The following is a 26,204-nucleotide window of genomic DNA, read 5'->3' on the forward strand; positions in this document are numbered from 1 at the left end:
ATCCATTGCTCCGTGTCCGCTTCTCTGGAGCAGCAGAAAACAACCTTTCTCCCTCCTCTATATGACATCCTTTTATATATTTGAACATGGCTATCATATCACCCATTAACCTCCTCTTCTCCAGGCTAAACATGCCCAGCTCCCTTAGCCGTTCCTCATAAGGCATCGTTTCCAGGCCTTTGACCATTTTGGTTGCCCTCCTCTGGACACGTTCCAGTTTGTCAGTGTCCTTCTTGAACTGTGGTGCCCAGAACTGGACACAGTACTCCAGGTGAGGTCTGACCAGAGCAGAGTACAGTGGCACTATTACTTCCCTTGATCTAGATGCTATACTCCTATTGATGCAGCCTAGAATTGCATTGGCTTTTTTAGCTGCTGCATCACACTGTTGGCTCATGTCAAGTTTGTGGTCAAGCAAGACTCCTAGATCCTTTTCACATGTACTGCTCTCAAGCCAGGTGTCACCCATCTTGTATTTGTGCCTCTCATTTTTTTTGCCCAAGTGCAATACTTTACATTTCTCCCTGTTAAAATTCATCTTGTTTGTTTTGGCCCAGTTCTCTAATCTGTCAAGGTTGTTTTGAAGTGTGATCCTGTCCTCTGGGGTGTTAGCCACCCCTCCCAGTTTGGTGTCATCTGCAAATTTGATCAGGATGCCCTTGAGTCCATCATCCAAGTCGTTGATAAAGATGTTGAATAAATGCAGGCATTCATTAACAGCATGAGCTGCAGAACTCTGCACACACTCTCGACACAAGGAGAGGGGGCTAACTGTAGGGCAGACACTTGTGTCACTGGACACCAGACTAAAGATGCAGCCACCGGGCAGTTAGGCAGCCTGCGGCCATGATAGTCACCACTGGAAGGTGCCTCTGAGACACAGGACTTGCTCCAGTTCACTGGTGTCCAACCACCAGTCAGCAGCATGCAAGAACGAATTGTATCAATGGGCAGGGGGAATATTCAGCCAGGCTTCTGTGCTCTCTACAGGCTGAAAATGACTCAATGCACTGCCCAAAATTTTAGGTAGGATTGAGCCAAAGAGGGTGTAGTGGTTTTCTTTGATTAACTACTCCAGTTGTGATGTTTAAAACAACTTTTACTTGGTCAGAACAACAGCAACCATTGGGAACTCACAAAAGCAGCGTTCAAAGGCTTGTGAGTAAACACAGGCATATCTAGTGGAATTCCTGTGCATTAACTTCACACAAGCAGAAAAATTAAGTCACAATCTCAGAGGAAAAGCATGCATGCATGCATCATCAGAGATGATGCCGCAACTGGCGTGATTAATTGAAGAAAATCCACTACAAGGGCTTAAAAGACTCTCAGGGATCCCTGACCTGTGTAGAATGTTAAGTATTCAGTCAAGTTCAAAATGCTTCTCACCCAATGTTGTCTGCTGTTTTAGAAGCGTTTTCTATACTTTCCTAATTATGTTTTACCCCAGAATGCACAACTTGTATTTGGCAAGAGGAACCCCTCTATGTGCAAACAGTCTCTGCGCAATAAGATGGAGATTTGTATAATCTATTCTGCTTCCACCAATTCTGGAATGGATGCTCCTCAGAGTTCAAACTTGTGCAGTACACAGCCCTCGTGATAATCCTGAAGGTAAGAGCAACCACAGAGCTGTGCCACTAATTCTCCCACGCACCCAGCCAGCCACCAATCCCAGATAACAGCTCTTCATTATGGCCCTTTCCATATTCTAGTGTTTTCACCACGAAGAAACCAGGGCTGCTAAGGAATCCAACGGCTCCTACCGACAAACCAGCTCGCCGTCCATTGCGTCCTGCTCATCTGTGCTGGCAAATGACACTCGGCCACCAATCACAGCCCCAATGATATAGACGAGCCATGTCAGGCGTCCTGAAACCAGAAGAGCAAGAGTCCTGATCCACAGAAGTGTTTCCCTGAAAAGCTATGGTCAACTGGGGAAGGTGGGATTCCCTTGCATCTACAGTCCATACTAAAAATATCTCAACCACTCTACTTCTGAAAGTAGATAATCTGTTGCACTGCTGATTTTATAGTTAGAAGCAGTTAAAAGCAGTGGCTTTAAATAGCAGATTATGCCAGCGCTTTAATTTCTTCTTCCTCCTAACCACAGGTGACAACTGCTATTCTTTTTTCTTTAACCTCAGTAGTTTCAACCAGCATCTAGATAGATAGATAGATTCTTTATTGTCATTACACAAGTGCAACATTGCACAAGTGCAACGAAATTGGATGCCATCCCTTAAAAACAACAAAAGCAAAACAACAACAACAACCAAACAAACCACATTCCAGCCACACCCACACCCACACCCATCAAACTCCCAGGTCACACTATCGAGTTACTGCATTTAAGAAGGCCACAGCTCTTGGATAGAAACTATTTTTCAGTCTATTTGTCCTTGACTTGATGTTTCTGTATCTCCTGCCAGAAGGAGATCTAATAGGTGCTAATGCCCCTTTCCTCTGATATTTTTCTCTTAAGCTGAAACTTGCCACCTACTCTCTTACTGTCCAAAATCCTTTGCCATTTCCACTGCTCCATTACTGCAACACATACTATAATTTGCAGCAAATGATGCAAAAGAGGGCAGCAAAACACAGTCCCTTCCTGCCGCATGCCATATCTGTTTTGCTGACAAATCTCTGGAGGAAAGCAATTCATGTCCCCTTTTCCAAGATCTGTTCAAAGTAGTTTACAACCTGAAAAATTCACAGCAAATACCCATGACAAACTAATTAAAATATGCACAAAGGGTCACAATCTTAGAGGACACTGGGTTGGCTAAAGGGTGAAGAAGCAGCAGCACCCTATACAACCCCTTTCCCCAAAATCTTCTTTGCTGTGATGGACGGGAGTGATGCAGCTGATCTCTGGGCCCTCACCTTCTTGCACAGCCACATCCACAGGGATGGCCGTCGCACTCTGCAACAGCTCCTGGTAGGACTGAGCTGACTGGTCAAACAGTTGCACAAGGAGAGCACACGTCTTCTCATATTCACAGCGCCCGATAGTGGATAGCTGGTCTAGCTGCTGCTGCACCAGGCCCGTGTCATCCAGCGGATCTTCCAAGCCGTCTCTGCATGGGGAGCAAGCAGCAAGAGAGAATGAAACGCTGCTCCCAGAAGGTGGATCAAGCTTGTTTCCCAAAGAACGCAGCTCAGTTCTCACCTCTAAGCTGTAAGGCAAGGCCCACTATGTGGTTGTTTTGTGGCAACTCTCTGTAGAAGGCCAGCAAATCCACCTGTAAATCACTACCTGGCAGCTCTGTTGAGCCCAAGACCCATATTTTGTTAAACTGGAAATATTCATTCATTCATGCTGCTGCAATTTTACCTGTTTACCCTATGATAGAATTGTTTAGCTGTTTATTGGTCCTGTTGATATGATTTTGTAATTTTTCTATATCATTTTTCTATGGTTTTTAATTATTTTTTTTACTTTCCTCCCCACTCTGGGACTGAGAGCATTCAAATAAGAGGGGGCTACAAATAAGACTGATAAGTAAAAAAATAACCACAGCATATTTTTGTGTGGGTAATAACTCCCACGACAACAGATCAATATTAAAATCCCCAAGTTGTAAAGCATTTAAAAAACAAACGAGCAGATGCAGCAGATAAAACCAAGTTCTTAAAACACAGCAACCCTAAAATCACCCCAACACAGACCAGAATGAAAAAGGGCCTATGAGAGGGGGAGGGGAGTCATGTGTATTTCCCTGGGAAGGATGTTGTAGGGTTAGGGGGCCACCACAAAAAAGGCGCTGCTGCTGGTACTCACCAACCTAACAGCTTTCACCAGTGCACTGGACAGCAGCCGCAGCACCAAGCTTATAGCTTGTGTAGGTATGTATGGGTACAGGGGTCCTTCAGATAACTGGGTCCTGAACTGCTTAGGTACCAAACAAGGGCTTGTGCAGGCTGTTCTTCCTCCACTCCTTGAGTACCACTTTCCCCTTGGCCTCTTTACCTCAGTATGATGTGCACAGACTCCAGCCTGGAGGTGATGTAAGCTTTGGTGACTTCAGGCGTGTAGGTCTCCAGCATGTGTGGCTCTGTGGCTTTGACGTAAGGAACGGACGCTGCCAGGCGCTGCCACAGGCTCAGGAGATAGTGAACGCTGTTCGGAGCAAATTCCCAGTGCTGTAGGAACAAAGGGGAGGAAACGGAATGCCACTTGCGGGCTGGCCAGCGTCCCCCACCCCAACCCCCAGCCTTTGGGCTTAAGGACATGGGAGCCATTCAAACAAACAGCCGTCAACATTTGTAAGTAGAGTAAGCAGCACAGTGCAGATCTGTTTGGACACTTGTATGCTTCTAAAGGGGAACCTAAAGTCAGTACTTGGGACCTTGAACGTGCTTATTTTTTGGGGTGTGTGTGTGTGCTGCATCTTAGCACCTGAATACAAAAAAGGAAGCTCCTCCATTTTTATAAAATCAAACAAGATTCTGCCACGCTGGCCAAGGTAGTGGATTTTCTTCTATTCACCACTCCAGTTGCAACGTTTACGGTAGCTTTTATTTGGTCAGAACAAGAGTAGCTTATACAGAGGCACTCCCTCACCTTAGCTTTACACATGTGCAGAAATTAAGTCACATTCTCAGAGGAAAAGCATGCCTGCATTATCAGAGCTGGGTGCCTGGTTAAGCAAGAAGAATTCAGTGTCTACTTTCTATCAAACAGGCCTAAGGCTGAGATTTCCCCCCCCCCCAAACCTTACAGAAACATACAGTAAGCAGATTCTCCTAACAATATCCTTTCACACTTTCTAAATTCCCTCACATGCAGGCTACCTAACGTCAGTACGTTTCCCACACATGGGGAAAAGGGATGTTTCGAAGACTGGTGGCCCTGACAGACGGTATGCTTTGCCTTGCTGTGGTCTGCATGGTTGGAAGTGTTTTCTGTTCTGAATGAGCTAAAATGCTGTGCAGCAAGGAACAAACCAAGGCAATTCTGCATAATGACAGGGGGCACAATATTACTTGAATGACAGGGGGCACAATATTACCGTATGCACCTTATATACCCACAGCAGGAGACTCTGAGAGGGCAGCCCACCACTCCCCTCTCAGTTTCAACCTAACGAGGTCAAAGTTTGCAGTGTGATTTTGGGTGCTCTCCCTCTGCTGAAAACCCTCCCTCCGCAACACACACACACACCACACAGCTTCTCACCTGCAAGCTGGTTACTGTGAAGTTCGCAATGAGGCGGATGACCTCAGGGTAGTTTTCCACTTTCACCAGCTCCCCGAGCTGGTAATTGCTTTTCAGGCGGGCCAGAAGTCGACAGAACTCATGGTAGTTGTTTGGGTCTGACAAGCTCTGGGAAAAGAACAAATTTCGAAATGGGTCATGGCACAGGAATCAGTAAACAGGAATGATTGATTATTTAATTTGTATCCCACCCTCCATCTGAAGATCACAGGGCAGTTCACAACATAAAAGTGTGGCACAGCACAAAAAACATCTGTTCCCATGGCTGGGGACTAGTGAAGGCTCATCACTGTGGCATGCAATGAATGGGTCTATCTGAGAGTCCAGGCAACAGCAGCCCAACACCGCCGGTGGTAGGGGCTGCCATTAAGTACAGTATCCGAAACACTAATTTGTTCAGGCACTAAATAACTGAGCACCTAAGACCTCTGACTCGCTCTGCAATGGTGGCGGACGTCCTACCACCGTGAACCAGCCTGGCACACTGTGTGGAGTCAACAGCTGCCCTTGTCTTCAGATGGGGCACAGCAATGTCGCTCAAACCTGTTGTGCACCAAGAATGGCAGGTACTGGCCAGGTGACCTTTATGAAGCCTGGAGTAGGCTGAGGTTCTTGTGACCTGCATCTCTTTGTAGCTTCTTATTATCTAGCAGAATAAACAGATATACAAAGGGAGACCTTGTTCCAAGTTCCTGCCTTTACCTACCACAAAAGGCACCATCCACAGACAAGAAGGAATCAGCAACTTGGGGAAAAGGTTTGCAGAAGTGAGGGGGGGGGGACCAGAATGGGTGGTGGTGGGAGGAAACATAAGAAGAGACTGCTGGGTTGGGCCAAAGGCCCATCTAGTCCAGCATCCTCTTTTCACAATGGCCAGCCAGATGTTCCAATCGGAAACCTGTGCAAGAGCACTCTCCAGTGGTTTTCAACAACTGGAATAACAGTCCAATGAGAACAGAGCACGGTCAGTGGATATGGAAGGAGTGACTAACAAAACTGAAGAGCGAACACGGCAATAAACACATGTGTGTGTACTATAGGTTGCAGAGCTCAGAACAGAGACTTGCCAAAAAAAAATATTTTTGTTGCTGGTTTCAGTATGAAGCACTCACATACTGACGGATCTCAATCCTGGGACATTTTCTCAGTTACAGCCACTTATTCTTTTTCCTCCGATTTTGCCTGCCCACAGTTAACCACGTGTACGATGAAGCTTTGTGATTATTCACCCTCTTAAGCTTTGCCCTAGTTGCCAGCTAGTTTACCACCTGTTGCTCAGTTCCATGGGCCTTTGGATCTCCACTGTTTCCAAGCTTCAAGAGGCAGTTTGCGACAAAACACACACACACACACACACACACACACACACACACACACACGACTCCCATCCACAGTTCTGACAGACTCACCTGAGGGTTTTCCAGTATTCGCTTGACACCATCAACGAGATGAGACAGGAACTTCGCTCTTTCTGCATTGTTAAATAGGGACCTACGTACAGAGGCGATTTGCACTAGACACGATAAGACCTAAAGGTAGGAGGGTGAATAAAAGGGAGAACCGTAAGCTGTCTGGAATAAAATATAAACCAAATACACACTTGCATTGGCACATAGGTTGTGGAAAGACAATGCAAACAAGCAGGTAACCATTTTGCGGACGGAGGGAGGAAAACTTCCTCCTGATCTCCCAACAGGGTGATCAAATCCACCCTGTGAATCTTCTCAAGGGGATGTATGCCCCTGGAACGTATGCCCCTGCCCACTAAATCAGGAATGCCACACTCACCAGAGGTGAAAACGTAGGAGGGATGGAATGGTACAGGTCAAAAAACAGCTGTAAAGTTGAGGAATCTAGAAAGGCTGGAAGAAACAAACAACACATCACCGTGGATACCCGAACTCTGGCAAAATGGTTCAACCCAGCACTCGTGACTATCTCAGGCCTCAGCTTTGCTCAGCGCAGCATCCCTACCAACGCCCTTGGCACTGACGGGTCTTTCATCATCATTATGATCATTATAAGACTCCTGCATTACAGGGTGTTGGGCTAGATAGCCCTCATGGTCCCTTCCAACTTGATTCTAAAACTGGAGGCCAATCTGCAGCACCACGGCCCTAATCCCCACTCTCAACGGCTTTTAAAGATGCTGAAAGACCTCAGGAGATCCATGAATGGTTCTTCTCATGTCACATATAGTAAGGTAAAGGGACCCCTGACCATTAGGTCCAGTTGTGACCAACTCTGGGGTTGCGGCGCTCATCTCGCTTTATTGGCTGAGGGAGCCGGCGTACAGCTTCCGGGTCATGTGGCCAGCATGATTAAGCCGCTTCTGGCCAACCAGAGCAGCGCACGGAAACACCGTTTACCTTCCCGCTGGAGTGGTACCTATTGATCTACTTGAACCTTGACGTGCCTTTGAACTGCTAGGTTGGCAGGAGCAGGGACCGAGCAACGGGAGCTCATCCCGTCGCGGGAATTCAAACCGCTGACCTTCTGATCGGCAAGTCCTAGGCTCTGTGGTTTAACCCACAGTGCCACCCGTGTCCCTTCATGTCACATATATCTTGACTAAAATTCAGTGTGAAATGAGGCTTTGACTTAAAGCTGATGTGTCACAAGGAAGCAAACCAGGAGTTATCCATATATAAAAAGTGGTTCCCTGCATGTGGAATGCTTTCCCTAGGGAAGCTCGCCTGCCATCTTTGTTACGTATCTTCAGGCGCCAGGCAAAAACATTCCTCTACTCCCAGACCTTTGCCTAATTAAACAAACCATAGCCTTTTAAACTGTGTTTTTGTTTGTTACTGTGGGGTGTATTTCTGTGTTTTTCTACTGTAAACCGCCCTGTGATCCTCGGATGAAGACGGTATAGAAATTTTAAACATCACCGCCCACCCAGAGCTGAGACTGGAAACACAGAGCTTTCAGACTTCAATATAGTCATAGCTCATGTTATGTTTGCTTCATGTTACATTTTTTCAGGTTGCGTCCCGCGGCGACCCAGAAGTACCAGAAAGGGTTACTTCCGGGTTTCACTGTTTGCGCATGCACAGTAGCGCTAAATCACGCATGCGCACAAGCACCAAATCACGCCGCACACCTGTGCAGATACGACGCTTCAGGTTGCGGGCTTTTCATGTTGCAAACGGGCCTCCAGAACAGATCCCGTTTGAAACCAGAGGTACCACTGTACAAACATTAAGAAAATTCTCTAATATTCAGCTGCTGCTGCTGAATGAACCTAGCATGCAGAAGCAAACTGTTTTCTTTCTAAGACAACAACAAAATGAAAACCAATGTTATTTGCAGAATGTTTCTGCTGAAAGATTCCCCCCACCCCGTGCTGGTTCCCCATTGAGGGAGGCGGTCATTCTGGAGAGAATTTTTTCAATTGGCATGCACCGAGGCGCAACTATCAAGTACAGCCTTGATTAAAAGTGCAGTCTTATGCTCTTTGTTTTCAAAGCTTCTACTAAACCAGCCCTCTTCAACCTGGTGTACTCAGTAAGTTTTGGACTACAACTCCCATCAACCCCAGCATGTGTGGCTGTGCTCCCAACACTGCCCCCACTACATTGCGGGCCAGTTGTGGTCAATGCAAGTGTCAGTCCAAAACCTAGAGGAGGCACCAGGATGGTAAAAGTTGCACTAAACATCCTTCCATTCATTCACCACATGGAAGGGGAAGGGGACAGGGAGGGAAGAGGAAAGTAAGTACAGTGGTACTTCTGGATATGAATGGGATCCGTTCCAGAGCTCCGTTCACATCCTGAAGTAAACACAACCCGTGTCTGCGCGTGTTGCTGTTTCCGCGCATGACGTCATTTTGACTGCGCATGCGCGAGAGGAGAAACCCGTAAGCAATGTGTTCGGTTACTTCTGGGTCGCCGCGGAGCGCAACCCAAAAGCACTCAACCTGAAGCAACTTCAACCCGAAGTATGACTGTTATTTTAAAAAATCAAAACTCAGGCACCAATTTCTAGACATTTTACACCTCCATACTCATCTCTATCCACACAAGCCAAAGCGTGGAGCATTCAAAGCACTTCACTTGTGCCAACCTGGTGCCCTCTGGATGTTTTGGACTACAGTGGTACCTCGGGTTACATACGCTTCAGGTTACAGACTCCGCTAACCCAGAAATAGTACCTCAGATTAAGAACTTTGCTTCAGGATGAGAACAAAAATCGTGCAGCGGCGGCGCAGCAGCAGCAGGAGGCCCCATTAGCTAAAGTGGTCTTCAAGTGAAGAACAGTTTCAGGTTAAGAACAGACCTCCAGAACGAATTAAGTTCTTAACTCGAGGTACCACTGTACAACTCTCAACAGCCCCAGCACAGGAATACTTGAAGCGGGGATCTGTCAGGACTCTGGTCACTCAGAGGGAATGGGAAGACTGTGCACAGCTTGCAAAGTCACACCTGCTGTTGATCAAGTTCCCCTCACACAGCTCACTTCCCAAGGCCTCTCACGGCTGGGCCGGAGCAGGGAAGAAAGGCGCTTTACCTGATCTCCAACTGGTGGGGATCTGCACGGTGCAAAGGTCATCTGAGGACTCATCTGTGGATGTACCAATGAAGTCAAAGTTTAGGCAGTTGTGTGTGAGCTTGAGAAGCTGCATGAGGAGGCCGTGCTGGCTTTCATCATTCAGGTTCAGGTTTTTCCCTGAAGCCTACCAGAAGAAGAAAAATAGAATGGAAAACCACATCTGTTAATGGGCACAGTTCAAGACAGTTGCCAAGCCTAAAGGAAAAGGGAATCCTGGAGTGAGAAAGCAAAAAGGTTTCATCTCAGGGCCCCGCTACCAGAAACACTGGAATGCCCCAATCTTACAGTAAAAGAAAAAGTGGAGCTTTATTTCCAGTGGAGCTCAGTTTTAATAAATAATAATAATGTTTTTGTTTATTTATACCCTGCCCATCTGGTTGGGTTTTATATCCAACACGTATAAAAACATAATAAAACACTGAACACTAATCATAACAATCTGATCCAATATAAAAAGACACAATAACTTTAAAATAAACAACTTAAATAAAGCAATAGTCAATAATCTGCTAGAATTTAATAGTAAACAGTAAAATCAAACATCAGCAAATAATAGACAGTTTACACTTATCAATTACAATAAAGACTTACTAATCTATAATAAACAAAAACATCGGCAAGTCTCAGTGCATAAAATACTACAAAACATACAAAACCATGTAAAAAGACATGACTTTTATTCAGTGCCTACCCTCAATTTTCTGCTGCTTTATTTTTGTTATTTACAGTGGTACCTTGGCTTACAAACGCTTCAGGTTACAGACTCCGCTAACCCAGAAATAGTACCTCGGGTTAAGAACTTTGCTTAGAACAGGATGAGAACAGAAATCGCATGGCAGCAGCGCAAGGCCCCATTAGCTAAAGTGGTACCTCAGGTTAAGAATAGCTTCAGGTTAAGAACGGACCTCCAGAATGAATTAAGTTCTTAACCCGAGGTACCACTGTATTGCATTCACACATCACATTTTCCCCCAAGGTGGTGTACACGATTCTCCCCTTCCTCATTTAACCCCCACAACAAGCCAGTGAGGTAGGTGAGGCTGAGAGTGAGTGACTGGCCGAAAGCGAGCTTCATGGCTGAGTGGGGATTTGAACCCAACACTGCTTCTTGTCCTCTCATATTGTATCACAGTGTGGTACGCTGGCTTGACAGCCACGGACAGAAAGTCTTTACAGAGGGTGGTGAACACAGAACATGATATCATGGGCTGTCCCCTGAGCCCGCTAGATGACATCACAAGGGATCGTTGCCTTAGGAGAGTGAGAAAAATTCTCAGGGACGATTCACACCCCGGCCAGCACCTCTTTAATCTTCTACCCTTGGGCAGGAGATATTGAAATATACCATATTTTTCGCTCTATAAGACGCACCAGACCACAAGACGCAGCTAGTTTTGGGCAGAGGAAAACAAGAAAAAAAAAATTCTGAATCTCAGAAGCCAGAACACCAAGAGGGATTGCTGCGCAGTGAAAGCAGCAATCCCTCTTGCTGCTCTGGCTTCTGGGATAGCTGCGCAGCCTGCATTCGCTCCATAAGATGCACACACATTCCCCCTTACTTTTTAGGAGGGAAAAAGTGAGTCTTATAGAGCAAAAATACAGTAACCAGTCGTACCAACAGGCTGACAAACAGTTTCTATCTGTGGGCTGTTAGGCTGCTGAACAGAAAATAACATAGTGCAACTGACTTTTGGGGTCGGTGTGTTGTGTGACAAGCACACAGAGTGCAATGAGATTGAGTGTTTGGGGGGGGGAGGGAGGCTCAGTTAATTTCATTGTACACAGGTTGTACATTGACAATAAAGGTATTATTATTATTATTATTATTATTATTATTATTATTGTTATTGTTATTGTTATTGTTATTATTATTATTCTGTAGTTCTTTTCAGGACAACTAAATTTCTCATCAATACAGCTCAGCTAATTTAAAACCACACAGGTGTTTGCTTGACAGAGCATTCTTCACAGAAGCAATTTCAGGGTCCTAAACCCACAGCTAGAAGAAAACATTTCCAAAGTTCCACCCCCCCCCACCAAAAAAAGTTGTTCTCACATCACCTGTTTTAGTAAATTGCACGAGAGAGTGAAAATATCAAACAAAGATGAATCTCGGAATGAAGAGGCTATTTTCCTGTGCTTGGTCAGTGGGTGTGTAGTGTCTGCCTGGGTGGGGTGGGGAGCAGGGAAAGAGAGATAGAGAGAGAGAAAGAGATCATTAGAACTCAAGTATCTGTTAAAGAGTGCAGAGTCAAAGTAACCATCTCAATAAAGGAAAAACACGAAACAGCAGAACACCCCATATACTGCCCTCTGCTAGTAAATAAAGCATGCTAACCACCTAGACGGGGATGCGGGTGGCGCTGTGGGTTAAACCACAGAGCCTAGGACTTGCCGAACAGAAGGTCGGCAGTTCGAATCCCTGCGACGGGGTGAGCTCCTGTTGCTCGGCCCCTGCTCCCGCCAACCTAGCAGTTCAAAAGCACATCAAAGTGCAAGTAGATAAATAGGTACCGCTCCGTCAGGAAGGTAAACAGCGTTTCCGTGCGCAGCTCTGGTTCGCCAGAAGCGGCTTAGTCATGTTGGCCACATGACCCGGAAGCTGTACGCCGGCTCCCTCAGCCAGTAAAGCGAGATGAGCACTGCAACCCCAGAGTCGGCCACGACTGGACCTAATGGTCAGGTGTCCCTTTAACCACCTAGAGCACTAATTTCATAGAACTCTAGGGTTTGAATGGAACCCAAAGGCCATCTAGTCTAACAGCCTGCAATGCAGGAATCCCAGCTAAGAATTTAGAAGACCGTTCAAAAATTTACAGTTCTGCAGAAGAAAACTGTGACAGCCTGGCAGCATTCAGGCAATGCCCAAGTTTGAGGTTGACTGTCTCCTTTGCATGGGGTGCAGGCTGAGCCATCTAAATGCCTGGAAAGGAGAAGCTGGAGGAAGAGGGTGATTATTTGCAATTTTGCAAAGAGTGGCTTTGCCATTCTTACTGAAGAAATGAGGACTTTTGGCTGAGAACTCTGGGTCACCATCACTTAATGCTTTTCATAGAAAGCAGTGCCCTTCTGAGTCTCTGCATAAGGAAGAGGTGTAAACGAAGCCTGAGATAGCAGAGGCTAATCTCTGGAGGGAGTGCTCCATTTCTTACCACCAAAGGACATGAAATCGGTGCATAACATACAGCAGCAATCCAAAGGAGAAGTGTTGACACTGAGTTTACTGGCGAAGGCTGAGGCACTTACTTGATTAATTTCATTTGTTAGCTGAGACAGGATTGTCACTCCTATGATGCAGTGTTCTACACTGTCCTGGAGAAGGAACAGGCAGAGTCAGGCTGAATGACAAGGGAGGTCAAAGCAGCAAGATGACAAATGTTACTACACACACAAAGAGAGACAATTAAGATTCCTTGGGCAGAAGTGATTTTGTACTGTGCATTGATGGTTTTTGGTTTTAACATTTTGGGTACTCTCTATTATTGTGTTTCATTATTTTAATTTATTGTTGCAAACCACCTTGAAGGGTTTTCCATCAGCCCCAGTGCCAAATGGCCTTGCTGGCTGGGAGTTACAGTACAGCTAGAGAGCATTAGATTGGTGACGAATGCCTGATGGCATCCCGGGAAGCCTCTTGGTGAAACCACTACATACGCCAAGTGGGACGGGTGGGGTGGAGGAAACGGCCAACCTGTAAAAACCTTGTGACGTCAGTGATGACGTTTCTGAAAACATATTCATCTTTCTGACAGTCAAACCAGCCCAGCTTTGTGATCCTGGCGTAGAGCTGAATTAGTGCCTGCGTAACGAAAGTTGCCAGCTTGGGTCTGGTGGCAAGGTAGTTGAGCACGTAGTTCCCTGAAAGACACGGAAACATCCAGATGAAGCAGAATGGCAAAGACAGGAGCCAAAAACTGATAAATAAAGCATCTCCTGAAGCTGACCTTTTGAAACAACTTTTCCCCCTGCTGCAGCAACACAGAAAAGCCACCACAGGGGTGTGGACTAGATGGCCATTGATGTCCATTCTCTCAATTCTATGCTTCTATAGCTGTGCCTGTTGGGTGTCCCTGGCGACTACATAATATCAAACCAAGGAGTAAGCGGGACATTTATTGTAATTTCTACACAGGCATGCGGGACTGGGTGAGCTCCTGTTGCTCGGTCCCTGCTCCTGCCAACCTAGCAGTTCGGAAGCATGTCAAAGTGCAAGTAGATAAATAGGTACCGCTCTGGCGGGAAGGTAAACGCCGTTTCCGTGTGCTGCTCTGGTTTGCCAGAAGCAGCTCAGTCATGATGGCCACATGACCCGGAAGCTGTACACTGGCTCCCTCGGCCAATAAAGCGAGATGAGCACCGCAACCACAGAGTTGGCCACGACTGGACCTAATGATCAGGGGGTCCCTTTACCTTTTTACACAGGCATGCACATGCTACCTGCTATATGTTGAGGACCCCACACCACATATGGAATGTGTTGGGAAAGGAAATGGTGAGGGGGGAAACATGTGGCTCTGGAAAGACCCAAACCCTTCTGAGGTCAAGCGTCCACTTCTCTGTCATTAGCCAGAAGTTACTCTATCTACCTACAGTAATGTCAAAGCAAGTTTCTTGAGGAAAGACTTGCTCAGGGTGACACATAAATACATTGGTTAGTATTCAACTAACCTCTGACCCACCGACATTCATGGACCTCACTTAATCATGTTCATTAATTTCGGTGGATCTATACACTTGAGTAAAACTTAGTTGAATACCACCCATTTATGTTTAGGTTACTACAAAGAGTTCCCCACGTACGGCTGCCTTTGAAAAGGGCTCAGAGGCTACAATTGTTCCACAATGCCGTGGCCAGGCTGCTGAAGAGGGGCTGCCTAGACAAAGCGTGCCGCCGCCTTACTGACACAGCCAAGCTGGCTTACCAAGTTGCTTCTGGGCTCAATTCAAAGTGCTGGCAATGACTCTGGAAGCCTTTTATGATTTGGGACCAGAATTTCCGATGGATGACCTTTTCCTGTGTGGACCTGCCCACCTGCTGACGAGTGTCAGAGGCCCTGCTGTGAGTATCAACCGCCCCAGAGATATGTTTAGTTAGGACTAAGGAGAGTGGGTCTTCTCTGTGAGTGGCTCTGCAATTCCTCCACAAGGGACACTCATCTTACCCCCTCTAGTGGCCTTCCATAGGATGAACATAATCTTCCTTTTCAGGAAGGCTTTTGGGCTATAAAGGGTTTGTCCCTTTTTGAAGTACAGTCATACCTTGTGTTACAGATGCTTTGGGTTGTGTGATTTTGGGTTGTGCACTGTGCCAAACCCGGAAGTACCGGAACAGGTTACTTCCAGGTTTCGGCGCTTGCGCAGAAGCGCCGAATTGTGACCCGTGCATGTGCAGACGTGTGGGTCACGGGTTGCGAATGCTGAGGGTTGCGAACGTGCCTCCCACACAGATCATGTTCGCAGCCCGAGCGTCCACTGTACAGTTGTACCTTGGAAGTCGAGCAGAATCCGTTCCAGAAGTCCATTAGACTTCCAAAATGTTCCGAAACCAAAGCACGGCTTCTGATTGGCTGCAGGAAGCTCCTGCGGCCAATCAGAAGTCCCATCGGATGTTCGGCTTCCAAAAATAGTTCGCAAACAGGAACAGTCACTTCCGGGTTTGCGGCATTCGGGAGCCAAAATGTTCGCGAACTAAGCTGTTTGAAAACCAAGATATGACTGTACTTGTGCATATTTAACTTGTGTGATTTCAATGTAGTTGAAGGCTGCCTGGCTGAAACTTAGCAAGTTAAATGCAAGCAAGGGCAGAGAGCTTTAAAGCGCTTTCAGTGCTGGGTCCACTTGGGGTTTCCAAGCTCAGATTTTAAGCTCTCCCTCTTGCTTGTGGGGTAAAGCCCTCTTGGCACATTGGTTCTGGGATGATGCTCTTGCGAGATCTCATGGGGACATCAGAGTTCCTGTGAGATTTTGTGCAAGCATCTTTAGCCTGCTGGAGTTAGTGCACTAAGTAGCCCTTGCCCTCCAAGCAAGGAAGAGAGTTTAAAAGCTATTTTTCTGCTAGGTCCACTTGGGTCACTACAGTGGTGCCTCGCAAGATGAAAAGAATCCGTTCCGCGAGTCTCTTCGTCTTGCGGTTTTTCGTCTTGTGAAGCAAGCCCATTAGCAGTTTAGCGGATTAGCGCTATTAGCGGCTTAGCGGATCAGCTGATAAGCGACTTAGCGGGCCAGCTGTTAAGCGGCTTAGCGGATCAGTTGTTAAGCGGCTTAGCGGGCCAGCTGTTAAGCGGCTTAGCGGATCAGCTGATAAGCGGCTTAGCGGCTTGGGGAAAAGGGGGGGGAGGAAAAACCCCCCGCAGGAACTCGCAAGACATTTTCGTCTTGCGAAGCAAGCCCATAGGAAATTCGTTTTGCGAAGCACCTCCAAAACGGAAAACCCTTTCGTCTAGCGGGTTTTCCGTCTTGCGAGGCATTCGTCTTGCGGGGCACCATTGTATGTGCTTGTGGAGGTAAGTGTTCCGAGGGCTTGGCTATATACAATTTTGCGGATATGTGGAACCCTAGGAATTGAGCCTCCATGTAAGATGCAATTGGACTGTACGTAATTGTTGTGGTTAAATTATTTTCGAATGGCTGCTTGTGTTTCTAGCCTGTTTTAACACTTTATGGGTGGCTTATTGGACTTAATAATAGCTAACCATTTTAAAAAGTTTGACAAGCGATTGTTTCAGTTTACATTAGCAGGTTGCATTGGGCTTCTTAAGGAAAGGAAAGGTAAACATGTTTTAAATAATTATGCAATAAGACAAAGCCAACCCATAACTCCCCTGGAAAAACATGCCACATGCAATTGTAGTTTTGACAAAATGCATCCTGATGAATGGAAGATTTAAAATAATTGGCCTTATATATGATCTTGGCAGCACAAATGGTAATTGCAACTCAATGGAAAACAGTCCATTTTTTTTCAGTGAACACTTGGTACCACTCACTCTGGAATATAGCTATAATAGGAGAAAATTATGCATAATTTGAGATTCTGATAAGGACTAGAACCTCCAGACACTATTATATAATTTGGCATTTTTTATGACATATGCAGGGAAATTGTCATTTTCAAGACAACGCTTGTCACAAGCCTAACATATCTGGAACTATACTTGATAATACTGAGAAGGCTGATATTCTTTACTTACTTTGTTATTTTAACCCATGTGCTACTGTACACATTCTACGTGCCTATTTTATAGCTTTGTTTTCCATCTTTTAATTTTTATCTGTTGTTATAATTGTTTTCTCTGTTTAATATACATTTAAAAATGATTTTTTTAAAAAAAAACTTTGCCAAAAAAAGTCACATACTAGTAGCATGGTGATTAAGCATCGTGGCACTCAATGACTGAATAGTTGTTACAATTACTGAAGGCTAGCATTCAGGAAAGGTACAGAGCACTCTCAAAAGTTTAAAAAGCAAAAAGTAGCTGCATTGGTCTATAAGAAAAACTCCAAAATCCAGTTTGGCAATACTGTTATTAGGACCAGCCAGTTGTCACAGGACTGTGCCAAGCATAATCGACTGAACTCCATGAACAACTCTCCAGAACTCTTCATCAGCTAAGATGCTACACAGATCACGGGATAAGGGGGGGGACAAGAAAAATAAAATGCAAAAATCAGGCTTTTGTTGAGACACTAATATCAGCTTGCTTTCTCAGCCCCAAGACAGAAATTAAGGCTGAATAAGTCCCTCCCAAGTGCTAAACTTAGCAGGTTACACACTTCAGATTTGGGGATGGTGTAACACTGGCTAACCCATCTCTCAGATAAATTGAAGTTTAGATGTTCTGCTCAGGAACATGCGTGCTTCATTTAAGATTTGGGAGGGAGAACCTGCAGCCTTCCAGATGCTGCTATACTACAGCAAACCCCATCATCCCTGACCATTGGGATCAATGGAGCCAATGGGAACTGTAGTACAAGAACACTTGGAGGGCCACAGGTTTATCACCACTGGTTTGGATTACACACCCAATGTCAGTTTCTCAGTGTTGAGGAGCAGCCATTGTTTCCTTATCCCAGATTCCTAGGTGTGCAACCTAGTATCTGCAACACCTGGGAGAGACTTATTCAGCTAGTCACCACTATCTTGGACCTGGGCCTACAAGCTGATCTTAATGCTTGTAGCTTGTACACAATGCCTTGTGCTTGTACCCTTTTTCTCCTCACTTTTATCCCCTGTGTAACATCTTGTTTGATGAAAAGCTTGGGAGAACTCAAAAGCTTGCTGCACGTTTTTGATATTTTGGTTTGCCCAACTGTAGATTTTGGCATCCTCTTTTAATACCATGGACATCTTATAAACTCCTCATGTAATTGATTTCGGTCTTGGGCGTGCTGGCTCTCTTCTTCTACTTACGTATATCTATTCGCTGTTCCAAGGGCAAAGGGTTGTTTGTGCGTGACACCAGTTTCGTAAGGCATGTAGCTGCCAATAACTGGGAGTAAGACGACTGCAAAACACAAACAGAAAGCAAATGGTTAAATTGTAGGCAAAAACAGGAAAGGACAAAGCTTTCCAAGTGATTGTCAAAGGTCAAGGATGTAAGTATGTTCACAATGGTGAGGCAGTGTTAAGGCATGAACTGGGAACCGGTCAGCAATAACTTACAATATGTCAGTGAAGTAAACTGTGTATTCGAAGAAATAAAAGCAGCTTAAAAAAAAGAAAAGAAATGAAAGCAGCTCAGGCCTAGTGAACACAGCAAATCCTCCAAGTAGGCCTTGTCCCATTGAGGCAGTAGTGAGGACTGCAGGTCCCCACCTTCCCACAGCTCTCTATATCTCCTCTCCCCCCCCCCCCCCGCCATGTCCTTCCCAAGCAACTCGAGACTTATTCGCCTTGTCTGTCTTTGCTCCACCCTCTTCATACCTCTATGGGTTCCAGGAAACCAGGGCGGAAGACTCCCTGCCTTACCGGTGTGTCTTAGTCCCCCTCCTCTCCAGCCTCCGCTTCTGCCCGATTCTGGACTGCCCTCTGCCACAGCTTCTTCCTGTTCACTAAACCATTACCTCTTCAGCTTCTGACACCTCCTCCTTCTCCTCCTAGCCTGCTCCCTCTTCTCCCTCTAACCATTCAATGTTGTCCCACCACCAATCCTGTGTCTCTGAGCCCTCTCCTTCCTTGGGTGTACCCCAGCTGGTGCCTTCCACCATTCCTCTGCATTCAGCCAGTCCATGACAGACAGGAGGGTCTGATCCTCAGATGCATTCACAGGAAAGACTGTCGTGTATACTGGAGGAAAGAGTGTGTAAGAAGAGCACAAGGATTTATCACAGGAGGTGTTCAAGGCTAGGAACTATGGAAGTCTGCTGGAGGTGTCTGAATTCTCATGCTGGTCTGCAATGAATCTTATGAACTATCATTCAAGAGTGGACCACATTAATTCTCAAATAGTTCCACCCAACTTCCTTTATAGTGCTTTAGAAGTATTTTAAATAGAAAGCCCTGAGAAAGGGCCAAGATGTTCTGTGTAAATTACTCCAAATGAAAGCAGAAGGAGACCCAATAGTGATCACTTCTCAAGTTGATGGCTGTAAGCAGAGCAGAGGAGAGACTACACCAGCAGGACTCCCGCAGTACTTTTCTGTACCAAGCCATGAGCACAGGCAAATACCCAGAGAAAGCTTTAGGTGGTTTGAAAGCAGGGTGGTGGGTTTCTCTGCCTACGTACACTCCCTCTTTCAAGGAGAAGCTGGCACTTGTTCAAGCAGTCCGGACTGTTGGTAAACTCAACCAAGGCTTTCTCCGCCTGGAGCCGTGTTGTGGTGTCAGTTGTCTCATACAGTTGCTTGCACAGGTTCTCTAGCTGGGCTAGACTCTGTAACAAACCAAACAGGAGAGTTTGATTATTTTATTTTATATTTCTGGTGGGACTTCCTTTAAGGGCAACTGCTAGGAAAAATGCAGCCATGGGGAAACGAAACACAAATCTTGAAACCCTGACATTTTGCTTGGGGGTGAAAACCACACTCTAAAAGACCTGTGTTGCCACCTTATGGGAAGCAAACACCAGATTTTCATTCCCCTATTCCAGCCCTTTGAAAGTACAATGGTACCTCTACTTACGTTCACCTCCGGTTACGTATCCTTCGGGATACATACGCGGCAAACCTGGAAATATTTTTCCGGGTTCTCTGCGCGCGCATGCACAAAGGCACTCTACCGCCGTGCGCACATGTGCAGAAACGGTCCCTCCGGTTGCGGAAACCTTGGGGTCCAACTGGAGCTCTGGAACGGATTCTGTCTGCAACCGGAGGTACCACTGTAACAGCAATTCAAAGGGAAACCTGCAAGGAACCTTTTAAATACCACCACCACATTAAATACCAGCTCCGTCCTGAGATCAGTACTTTCAAGGCCTCCAGTTCAGTGGGCTCCTTTAGGTAGTTCTGCCAACCATGTTTGTAGGCCTGGATACACAATGTGAACCTGAATAAGCCAAATATTTAACTTGTGCAAGTTGTTTTAAAAAATGGAGAATTGTGTCTAATTACTGAGGCTTCACACGACGCAGGTGGTGCTGTGGGTTAAACCACAGAGCCTAGGACTTGCCGATCAGAAGGTCGGCGGTTCGAATCCCTGCAACGGGGTGAGCTCCTGTTGCTCAGTCCCTGCTCCTGCCCACCTAGCAGTTCGAAAGCATGTCAAAGTGCAAGTAGATAAACAGGTACCACTCCGGCGGGAAGGTAAATGGTGTTTCCGTGCGCTGCTCTGGTTCACCAGAAGCGGCTTAGTCATGCTGGCCACATGACCCGGAAGCTGTACGCCGGCTCCCTCGGCCAATAAAGCAAGATGAGCACCACAACCCCAGAGTCGGTCACGACTGGACCTAGTGGTCAGGGGTCCCTTTACCTTTACTGAGGCTTCACAGTTCTCATTCTTCTAATTTACTGCATTTGACCATTTTAGATAGCCATTTACCATTTAATTTTTCAAGACTTTATCATGACAGTGAAGTAACAATCAAGTAGAAAATATGAAATTATATAAAGGGGAGGAAAGTACTAACCTCCCCACACATCCAGGGTTCACAGCCATTACCTGATAAAATAAGGTACATTCTCAAGTACACAATGATTTAGATGTTACACCAAAAGCCAACCTGATACAGAGAGAGTACAAGACAAATGTTATGAATACCAAGCAAAGCAAGATTTCATCAGGATTTGCCACTGCCATGGTTGGCCTGTCCTATTAAATAACAAATGGCCACCTAACAGAGGCAAAATCCATAGGCTTAGCTGAACCCCAAGATACCCTCAATTTGTAACTTCGTTTTTCAGAAATGAAAATAAACATTACTTTGTTGAATCAAATGATTAAAGAAAAACCAGGATTCCTTCCAGCCCTGCAATATGGTCAAACAAGCAGTTATGAACACAAAAAAGTGTTTTATATATTAAGTCCATATTTGATTTATCAGAAATTGATAGAAGACACAGTTTGGGGTCTAAAGGCACCAGTACACCTATTATTTCAGAAATGTCCTTTATGACCTCTACCCAAAAGTTGTGCACACACTTGTAAGATGCCACATGTGTGAACAGGGTCTACTTTTGTTATATCTCTCCCCCCCCCCCCGGAGAACTGACTCTAGTTATGTGTAAAGAACCATGGATGGGCTATTTTAAAAAGATTTTTCTTGGATATTTGCGGAGGCAGATTTAAATGGGGGGGGGGCGAGGCATGGTTTCCCCCACTGCACATTATCCACTACTCTTCTAAGATCCGTCTCCCAAACAGGTTTAAAAGAAAAAAAATGTGAGAAAACAACCAAGAGTGTATAAAAGAGACAAGTTCTCTACCTTTAAGGAATTGATTAGTAATGGAACCAACGTGGTTCCCTTCTCCATGTATGTTGTGGAACACAGTTTCCTTAGTGATTCCCAAAATCTAATACACATTATGTTGCACAATACTATTTATAAACTTTATGCCCATGAGGAAATACCGTATTTCCCCCTCTATAACACACAGATTTTTTCTCCTAAAAAGTAAGGGGAAATGTCTGTGCGTGTTATAGAGCGAATGTGTGGTCCCTGGAGCCGTTTGTCCCAAGTGCATGGCAAAAATCAGGCAAAAATCATATTGTGCCGTCACGGGGGAGAGAAGGCTGCTGCTTTCCTGCATTTTGCCTCAGGGTCTTACTGCCCACCCTGTTCTGTTTCAGTTGCTGTTTGCTCAGACGGAACAAAGAGCAGTGAAATCCCCTCCCCTCCAGGCAAGTAGAGAGGAAAGCAGAGCATCCGCTCTGGTGCTGCTGCTGCGTCTGGGGACTCCGCAGGCAGCGGAAAACATGCAGATGAGAGAGGGGGGGGCTGGCTTGAGTGGGTGGGTGGACTTTTGCCTTCCTTCCCCCCCCCCTTTAAACCCCTCTCCTGCATTCTTAGCCAGCTGCTTCTCCGCACACCCCTCTCGTGCTCCTTGTCCCTTCTATATTTTTCCTTCCCTCCCCACTTAAAACGTGGTTACAACGCACGGGTCCACATGGATCCTCAGGATCTTTGCATTGGGTCACCTCAAATTCACCATCAGATCACATAGCATGTCCATGGCTACAGCCTGCCCCCCAAAAATCACGTACCCACTGTTGCCTGGGGCTGCAATGGTGCAAAAACGTGGTTACAAAGCATGGATCCACATGGATCCTCAGGATCTTTGCATTGGGTCAGCCCAAATTCACCATCAGAGCACATAGCATGTCCATGGCTACAGCCTGCCCCCCCAAAATCACGCACCCACTGTTGCCTGGGGCTGCAATGGTGCAAAAATGTGGTTACAAAGCATGGATCTACATGGATCCTCAGGATCTTTGCATTGGGTCACCTCAAATTCACCATCAGATCACATAGCATGTCCATGGCTACAGCCTGCCCCCCAAAAATCACGTACCCACTGTTGCCTGGGGCTGCAATGGTGCAAAAACGTGGTTACAAAGCATGGATCCACATGGATCCTCAGGATCTTTGCATTGGGTCAGCCCAAATTCACCATCAGAGCACATAGCATGTCCATGGCTACAGCCTGCCCCCCCAAAATCACGCACCCACTGTTGCCTGGGGCTGCAATGGTGCAAAAACGTGGTTACAAAGCATGGATCCACATGGATCCTCAGGATCTTTGTATTGGGTCAGCCCAAATTCACCATTAGAGCACATAGCATGTCCATGGCTACAGCCTGCCCCCCAAAAATCACACACCCACTGTTGCCTGGGGCTGCAATGGTGCAAAAACGTGGTTACAAAGCATGGATCCACAGGGATTCTCAGGATTTTTGCATTGGGTCACCCCAAATTCACCATCAGATCACATGTCTGTGGCCACAGCATGAAGCACAAAAATGATACATCCACTGTTTCATTCAGAATGTTTTTTCCCTTGTTTTCCTCCTCTAAAAACGATGTGCGTGTTATGGTCAGGTGTGTGTTATAGAGCGAAAAATACGGTAAATCATCTAAGGCAGGCATGGGCAAAGTCCATTTCGGGGGCCTAATTCAGCCCGTCGGTTGGTTTAATCTGGAAATAACAACTCCAATCCTAAAAAAAGGCCCTTTGGTCAGCCCTCGCAGCCCTTCATTTCATCAAATCTGGCCCTCTTTGAAAAAAGATTGGACACCACTGATCTAAGGTATCTGAAGATCAACAGCCTGGAATGCAAAAGTACTTCAAACATGCCAAGATTTACTATGACTGAGGAATTCTAACATCAGTTGATATCAACAGATGAGAATTTCCAACACACGTTGGTTCTGTACATTAAACATCAAGAGTGCCAAGAATGATTGGTACATTATACAGGGTTGTCTGCTACAGAGAAAAAGGGTGTATGTTGTTTCTATATATGAACCAGCATTTGGGTCTATTTCACTCTCTAACACCCATCCTCATTATGTGCTTACATTTCATTTGTAACAGCAAGCCTCAGAGTTAATTCCCAGGAGCCTGACACTTTAAAAGTCTAGACATTTTTTCAAAAAGTGCTCAATTCCCGAAGCTGCACAGCATAAATTTATTTCTGAAATGCTGGTTCTGAAAGCCAGGGGATGAAAAACCAAATGCCTTGTATTGTCTGGGGTTTTATGCAAATGTCAACCAGTTTTTGTTCCAAGGCATCAACAGGCAGGGCTAGAAGACTCCCCTGTACCCTGCCCACTATTTATTTAGCATTGACATCCCAAAACATGGCAGACTCAGCAGGTCTGTCACATCTTGAGACAAGTAGCCGTGCTCAGGAGGATTTTGAGGAACTAGCAGCACAGAAAAAGGTCAATGCCTCATTCTGGGAAGGACGGCTGGAGAAGCCTTCAAGACTGCATGTGCGTTGGAATGTGGAATCTCCACACAGGCAGCAAAATGAACTCTGGGATTCCATCAGTTGAGAGTTGAGATAGGCAGCTAGAAGCCAGGTCTAGAAGCAAAGCAAGACACGGAAAACAGCGGGAGAGGGAATATGCAGACGCTGCCACGAGCCAATTAATAACTTAGGCTTCAGATGGCATGCCACTGGTATTCAGAAGCACTGCTGCCTACAGATGTTCAACAGCTGGAGGCAGCAATGCTTCCGAATACCTGTTGCCAGCAACCACAGGAGGGGAGAGTGCTCTTGTGGGAGAATCCTGCTTCTGGCTTCCCACGGGCATCTGGCCAGCCACTGTGAGAACAGGATCCTGGACAGAATGAGCCATTGGGCTGATCTATCAGGCTCTCCTCTTGTCTAAAGGTCAGAAGAAGAGAATGGAGTGCAAGAGAAGGATCAAACTGGGGTGTAGGAACAAGGAATGGGCAGAGACTCATACTGGAGAAGAGAGCTAGCCATGGCTACTGGTCTATAATGGCTATGTTTTGCCATCACAGATGTGTTGAACCAAAGGTGAAATGTTCCAGAAGGCCTGCAAGTGCCATCTTGGTAGTCTAGATAACCCCAAAATAATTGGTAGTTGTTGCAAGAATGAGCTCATATATTCACTTGCTTTGATATATGCTAATTGGCTTATTTTGATGCTGTACTTATCTATAGGACTTGGGATGCTGGGCTCTAGGCCCAGACAGGGGAGAAGCTTTGGATAGCTGCCACCTATGGCCTCATGGACCAGGTGTGATGGGAGGTTCTGGGTAAACTGATGTAAGCTGCTTTGTGAATAAAAGGGTGCAAAGAAGTCATGACAAACTCTCACTGTGAGGCTTTGCACACTGTGTTGTAAGTTGACTAATTTCTTTAATAAAGAACTGCAACTGGCCAACCTGGTGGTTTTGACATCCTTCTTTGGTGTCCCTGCATCAAACCACTCCTTGGGGCCTGTGATCCAGAACAACAGTTGGAGGCAACTATACTTCTGCACATCAGCTGCTGAAAACCACAACAGCAAGAAGGTGCTCTTGTGGTCAGGTCCTGCTTACAAATTTCCCATTGGGGCATCTGGTTGGCCACTGTGAGAACAGGACGCTGGACTAGATGGGCCTTATTTGGTTGAGCTCTTCGTATGCTCTTATAAGGGGATGGAATAACTGGTGTCTGAGTTTGGTGGCCACAGCCAGCGTGGACTGAGCTGGAGGCAAAAAGGATAGAGTGATGAAACCTCATCCTGGTCTAGGACAATAGAGTGAGTAGCAACAAATAACAGCTTTGCTATTTCACCTTCCTCTTTGGAAGGTGCAACCTCAAGCTTGGAAGGCTAGACAGCAGTGTAGGTAAATTGCAGGTTGTGCTAACGCAGCCCAGCTTCTTGGAGTCTTCCTGTATTTCCCAAGTTGAATAAATCTCTCGGTTGCAAAAACCCTCTCCATCTTTCTGTATTCATTATTTGAAGAATGAGGGCAGTGGATATGAAACTCTATTAATTATTATTATTGAGGAATTCTTAGGCTGCCTTTTAGGTATAACCATCACAATGTGGCTTATGTAAAGATAGAGGGACCCCTGACCATTAGGTCCAGTCCTGGCCGACTCTGGGGTTGCAGCGCTCATCTCGCTTTATTGGCCGAGGGAGCTGGATTATAGCTTCCGAGTCATGTGGCCAGCATGACCAAGCCGCTTCTGGCGAACCAGAGCAGCGCATGGAAACGTGCTTTCAAACTGCTAGATAGGCAGGAGCAGGGACCGAGCAACGGGAGCTCACCCCATCGCAGGGATTCAAACCGCCAAACTTCTGATCGGCAAGTCCTAGGCTCTGTGGTTTAACCCACAGTGCCACCCGCGGCCCGTGGCTTATGTACATCTACACAAAAAGTTCTAAAATAAACTACTTAACGCTAGATGGCCAGATCACACTATTAAAAACCCAAATGAAACCATACAGAACAAACTGCAATGTTGAGAGCCACAGAAAAACTCAGTATGTGGCCACTTAAAAAGACTGATTCATTCAAACACACTCTAAG

At 46.0% G+C, this 26,204-nt stretch overlaps 1 protein-coding gene across 1 annotated transcript in view; it reads right to left on the minus strand.

The window, feature by feature from the left end:
- The window catches only part of XPO7 (exportin 7), a 58,502-nt gene that overhangs the window by 22,000 nt on the left and 10,298 nt on the right, over positions 1-26,204 (minus strand). Inside the window, exons 2-13 of the mRNA XM_083753191.1 lie at positions 19,498-19,644; positions 18,183-18,276; positions 13,464-13,630; positions 13,019-13,084; positions 11,834-11,938; positions 9,731-9,896; positions 7,010-7,083; positions 6,631-6,750; positions 5,183-5,329; positions 3,974-4,146; positions 2,887-3,080; positions 1,767-1,872 (exon numbers count right to left, since the gene is read on the minus strand). Coding sequence (XP_083609317.1) covers positions 1,767-1,872; positions 2,887-3,080; positions 3,974-4,146; positions 5,183-5,329; positions 6,631-6,750; positions 7,010-7,083; positions 9,731-9,896; positions 11,834-11,938; positions 13,019-13,084; positions 13,464-13,630; positions 18,183-18,276; positions 19,498-19,644 — 1,559 coding nt within the window. The remainder of the gene's footprint in view (positions 1-1,766; positions 1,873-2,886; positions 3,081-3,973; positions 4,147-5,182; positions 5,330-6,630; positions 6,751-7,009; positions 7,084-9,730; positions 9,897-11,833; positions 11,939-13,018; positions 13,085-13,463; positions 13,631-18,182; positions 18,277-19,497; positions 19,645-26,204) is intronic.

The sequence above is a fragment of the Podarcis gaigeae genome, assembly GCF_964106915.1.
Source record: "Podarcis gaigeae genome assembly, chromosome: 8".
NCBI lineage: Eukaryota > Metazoa > Chordata > Lepidosauria > Squamata > Lacertidae > Podarcis > Podarcis gaigeae.